Genomic DNA, 5769 nt, shown 5'->3' on the forward strand with positions numbered 1-5769 from the left:
TTTTTCCAAGCATGTATTCTGGTCTTTATACCAAAGCGGTGTTCGGTGTCTTGTTAATGTCAATTTAGTTTTAACCTAAAAAAATTATTGATTTAATGCTACCAGCAAATACACATTTTACCATCACTGCCATGAAACAGAGCTGTTTACGTCACAAAAGTTTTGCTTCCACCTCCAAACTAGCAGCATGTTCAGCATTATAGACTGAAAAATAAAAAGTTTTTTTTTTATTATACAGAAGATGCAAAAAAGTAATATATTACTTTCTTAATAAATAAAGAAATTAAGTTTAAAAAATCAACATTTTATGGATCTCTTTTATAAATGACACATACAGGCACATCTCATCAGATCTTGACTTATCTTATTTCAGTATCATTTTACTCCACTGCAGTTACATAAGAACAAAAAAAACTCTTAAATTCGATCAGTTAATAAAGATCTGTGAGATTAAACATTACTGGCAGATATGTTTGGATCAGATTAGGGTTGGTCAGTGGTCTTCCAGGAGACAGATTGGATATTGCATGTTTGGTCTTATCACCATAAGTGTGGTTACTTCATGATAAATCAGCAAACGCTGAAGATCAGCACTTTTCCATGTTAAATGAAATAAACTGATCTGAATTTGGTGCATGGATTAATTTCCAGTTTTATATTCCTGGTCGGAGAACCTTGACTCTGTATTTAAAGCAGAAGACGACTTCACTGTGCTTCACACATCGCTGGACTGAACAGTGACTACAATAATATATACTAAACTATAATAAAGTAAAATAATATACTAACAGTGACATCAAAACATCTATGCATTCGTTATAGAGTTAATTTGATCAATACCACATTTTCAATGACCTTGTTCTTCTAATAGAAAAATATAGTTTTCAATTTTTAACTAAATTTTTATAATTCGTTATAGTGAAGTATAAGAAGCAAAGTTTGTGTTTTGATGTCACTGATAGTATATTATTTTACTTTTTTTCAATGGGTAGCCGTCAAACCCAAAATCTTCCTTATCAAAAATCCACCACATGCTGTATGTGTTTGTTTGTCACGAATGTAGACCATGTATGGGCGACTGTGTGGAATGGACTCCTTACCGTTATTTCCTCCTATTTTAAGACTTTTTAAACTATTTAATGGTTATGAGAAACTGTTATTAATGTAGTCTGATGGGGTGCAGGAGTGCAGCAGTAGCAGTGTAGTTATGAACCAAAAGATGCTCATTGTAGTCACTGTTCAGTCCAGCGATGTGTGAAGCACAGTGAAGTCGTCTTCTGCTTTAAATACAGAGTCAAGGGTCTCTGACCATGAAGATAAAGCTGGAAATTAATACATGCACCAAATTCAGATCAGTTTATTTCATTTAACATTGAAAAGTGCTTATCTTCAGCGTTTGCTGATTTATCATGAAGTAACCACACTTATGGTGATAAGACCAAACATGCAATATCCAATCTGTCTCCTGGAAGACCACTGACCAACCCTAATCTGATCCAAACATATCTGCCAGTAATGTTTAATCTCACAGATCTTTATTAACTGATCGAATTTAAGAGTTTTTTCTGTTCTTATGTAACTGCAGTGGAGTAAAATGATAATGAAATAAGATAAGTCAAGATCTGATGAGATGTGCCTGTATGTGTCATTTATAAAAGAGACCCATAAAATGTTGATTTTTTAAACTTAATTTCTTTATTTATTAAGAAAGTAATATATCACTTTTTTGCATCTTCTGTATAATAAAAAAACCTTTTTATTTTTCAGTCTATAATGCTGAACATGCTGCTAGTTTGGAGGTGGAAGCAAAACTTTTGTGATGTAAACAGCTCTGTTTCATGGCAGTGATGGTAAAATGTGTATTTGCTGGTAGCATTAAATCAATAATTTTTTTTTAAGTTAAAACTATATCAATTAAAATTGTACAGATATACTTTGTAAGACATAAAAAAAACTAAACATAAAGAAAAGTAGCATTTATTGGACTAAATACAGAGCATTTCAGTTATGCACTGCAAGTTGTTTGGGATAAAAGCGTCTGCCAAATCCATTAATGTAAATGGAATAAAAAATAGGCATTCAAGTACAGTAACTTAATAAGAAAAGACCTTAAAATGTTTTTCAATATTGCTTTAAAGAGCATCTATTATCCGATTCATGATTTTAAATTGCCTTTGGTGTGTAAGGGTGTATTGGTAAATGTTAATGATATGCAAAGGTAGGAATCCCAAAGTAAACAATGACGTGAGTTACAGTTTAACCTCCAGCTTAAATCTCTTTTCTTGGACTACAATAAACACACGGATTGTAGGAAAACAGTTTCCTTCCTCAGCCTGCTGACGTGGACACGACGGTCATTATCACAATTCCTCCCGCTTCTGACATTCCTGTACGTAATTTATGTTTTCATATTTAAAACCTTTACTACCGACTAAATCACGATTCAAACACGAGTTTTTTGCAGTGCAGAGTAGCGCTTGTTTGTCGTTTCTACAAACACAAATGCAAACATGATTTTAATGTTTTAGTATTCTTAACCTAACAATCTGTTACATTCTCTACACAAAATAGCATTGTTTTTAGCAATGTAATAAGTGCTCTTATTCAATTTTATTTCTGTAGCGCTTTTCACAATTGTTCATCGTACCAAAGCAGCTTCACATAAGAACACAAAAAAGCAAAGAACAACAAAGCATATCACTTTTAAATATAGTTTAGGATGGAGTACTTGAAGTTACATGGATTTATTTCTTATTTAAATAATGTAATAATTTTCCCACTCCAGTTATGAACACACATTGAATACATAATAAAAGTCTATTTGTGTCCTGCAAATGTCCTGACAGATAAAATATTGTGTAATATAATTTTCATTATTCACTTTTGTTAGAAATAGAATAGTGTTTTATGTAATATTTCAATTCCTAACTATACACTAGTATTTATGTAATAATAAAGAAGTTATTTGATTAAGGTGATATCTTTGATTTGCACTGCATTACATAGTTAATAAATGGTATTGAGTAGGCCTGCAACAGTGCAGTAGTGTCAAAATACATGCATGCAGGACAAAATGTGCATGTGTGGACACAGCCACCCAATTGACTCTACAAAATGTGGAAGGGAAACTATTTGTAGGTGGTGCTAAATTTGACAGTGAAAGTGAACCTGCTGAGTATCAAATAGTGAAAATATTAGCATTATAATAGATTATAGAATTAAATAAACAGTATGCAAAATACTATAAAACATTTAGCTCCAATACCTGATTCTGATAACAATAAGGTACTTGAGTCAAGTAATGTATTGTAAATAAGTCACGGCTAAAGAAGTTGCAGTCACTTTGCTTTGTTGCCCTTCAGCAGTGACATTCACGATACAACACAGCCTCCTCTACATTATTGCTTATACATTAACTTGCAATGTGCACTGTTCATTTGCATTGTAAGGTCTTGCTTTATCTAGAGCAGTGATTCTCCTCAAGAGGGCCTCAATAAACTTCCAAGGGGGCCTCGAGATGACCTACAATTAAATATCAAGATATTTTGTAGTTTCGTTATTTTTGTAATATTTTTTGCAATATTTTTTGTAATATTTTTTGTAATAATTACATACAATCTGTCTAGTTATGCTAAGCTCTAGTACAGGTGTAGGCAACGTCGCTCCTGGAGTGCCAACGTCCTGCCGTGTGTAAGAAACTATGGTTATACAAATTGTTATCAATCTGTCAAAAACCTAGTTACTACACTTTAACTACCATAATTTAATTATCGCTTATTTATCACATTATTATAATTGCATGAGGGCGAGTAAATGAACGACTACTTGTCACGTAAGTGTTCCTGTAGCTCAGCAAAAGGTCATGGTTTCCAACCCAGGGAACACGCATACTGATAAAAAATTATATTTTGTAATGAACTGTAAGTCTCTTTGGATAAAAGCGTCTGCCAAATGCATAAATATCTATGATAAGAATTTGACACAAAATATACATTTGAAATATTTTATTTGGTTTTTGTAACAAATTCAAACATAGCATGAGAAACCAGACAGAGGAGTAAAGCATTAAAACTAAGTAGTACCGGTCAAGATGACTCATCAGGGTTATCAGGGTTTGTTATCAGGGGTAAAGCTGTTTAAATAAGAACTATATACAAAAAAATATGAATATATTTATTTATTCTACTGTACCTACTTTATTTTATCTTGTCAAGAGATGAGTTGCTACAACAAATGAAGTTGACTTATTTCAACTATATTTTGTAATTTTTCACAACTCATTTCAAGGTAAATAATAGTAAATTAAAATGACTTGTACATCCGATTTGATTAAACTAAACAATTTAAGACAGCAAAGATTTTTTTACAGTGCACGCAGGTGATAGAACAGCTAAATATGCTACAAATGCATTTAACTCTGCATATAATCGAGAAAAAAACCTAAATGATTATCATTCAGATAAACTACTTAAAGCTGCAATCCTTAACCTTTATAAAAGCCATGCTTAAATTGAAATGAAAATATGTAAAGGCTGATCAGTCAGAGATAATGACGTTGTGATATTTCTTGGGCTTGACTGATGCCAGGGCACAGTTTAAATAACTTTTTATACCAGTGCTCTTCAACTCAACCACAGTGTTACACCAGTCACCCTTCTGACCTGTCCTGATATTAGTGACTTTAAATTTCTCATATGGGGGAATCAACACCTCTTTCTGATTAGGAAACTGGGAGTATTTTGACACATCAGCCCCGTGACAAGTCTCGATTTCAAAACAAGTTTCATTTCCAAAATTAGTTGTTACTTTACGATCAAAAGAAGAGGTCGCAAATGAGCCAAAACGAATCTCTGTGTTATTGACATCTTCAAATGTAACACTGGTACTACGAAAAGTTTTCTTGCATCCCTCTTGCGTTCTCTTTAGAGTCTCTATTGCTTGTGTCAACCAAAAATGAAGCGAATACCATTTGAATGTCTTGTCTGTGTATTTCTGTTTACCGGTCCTAACATCCTCATCGAATTTTGTATATACAATAACACCAGTATACACAGAAATGGCAATTAAATGATCTCTTTCCAGATTGTGTTTTGGTCCAGAGATCTTTTTTTTACTGTTTTCCCAAACTGTTCCAAAGTCTGATATGTTAGCACGGATTTCTTCAGGTAGATATTTCTTCACCAATTTTTCCATTTTCCCTCTACAGCCATTATACTGGTCATCAACTGAATCCTCTTCCATATTTAATGGATATCTCTGTCTTTTAATACCCAGTCGGTCATCCTATATCCAATGAGAAACATTTTAATACGCTTAGTAATAATGTAATCATGATTGTATACTAATATACAGGCTCTTAATTTAATCTTACCTGTCCTAGGACAACTTTAGTGGTGACAATGAGAATAAGAGCTGCAGTGATCAACATCATGATTTAGTCTGAATCCTCAGATGAACAACGAATGGAGATCAGGTATGAATATAATACAGCGAAGAAGCTGCAAATGACAACAAATACAACATTGTGTTATAAATCCAAAATCTTTGCACAATAGAAAACAGCACATCACAACTTTTTATAGTTTTAAATGTACACATGAAGATGCATTCAATATACTTTATAAAGAGCCATTTAAAAAAAGCAAAAATATTTCTTTAACTCAAGCGTTACCTGCCCAGACAGCAGACGACTAGCGTGAATGTCTAATAATATCTGCAAACTATTAGTTAAAATTCACAGGCATCTTTGGTGGACAAAATCATTTACAG

General features: G+C 32.8%; 1 protein-coding gene across 1 annotated transcript; it reads right to left on the bottom strand.

The window, feature by feature from the left end:
• Window positions 1-4027: 4027 nt before the first annotated feature.
• On the bottom strand, window positions 4028-5386 carry LOC141362941 (ecto-ADP-ribosyltransferase 4-like). The gene has a single exon (XM_073865236.1). The coding sequence runs from the start codon at window positions 5239-5241 to the stop codon at window positions 4537-4539; it is 705 nt and encodes a 234-aa protein (XP_073721337.1). The 5' UTR covers window positions 5242-5386; the 3' UTR covers window positions 4028-4536.
• Between the last annotated feature and the right edge of the window lie 383 nt (window positions 5387-5769).

Source organism: Misgurnus anguillicaudatus, unplaced genomic scaffold (genome assembly GCF_027580225.2).
Source record: "Misgurnus anguillicaudatus unplaced genomic scaffold, ASM2758022v2 HiC_scaffold_29, whole genome shotgun sequence".
Taxonomy (NCBI): domain Eukaryota; kingdom Metazoa; phylum Chordata; class Actinopteri; order Cypriniformes; family Cobitidae; genus Misgurnus; species Misgurnus anguillicaudatus.

Coding starts and splice junctions, on each gene's coding strand:
- LOC141362941 (XM_073865236.1), bottom strand. CDS start 5,241: ATGGAAGAGGATTCAGTTGATGACCAGTATAATGGCTGTAGAGGGAAA.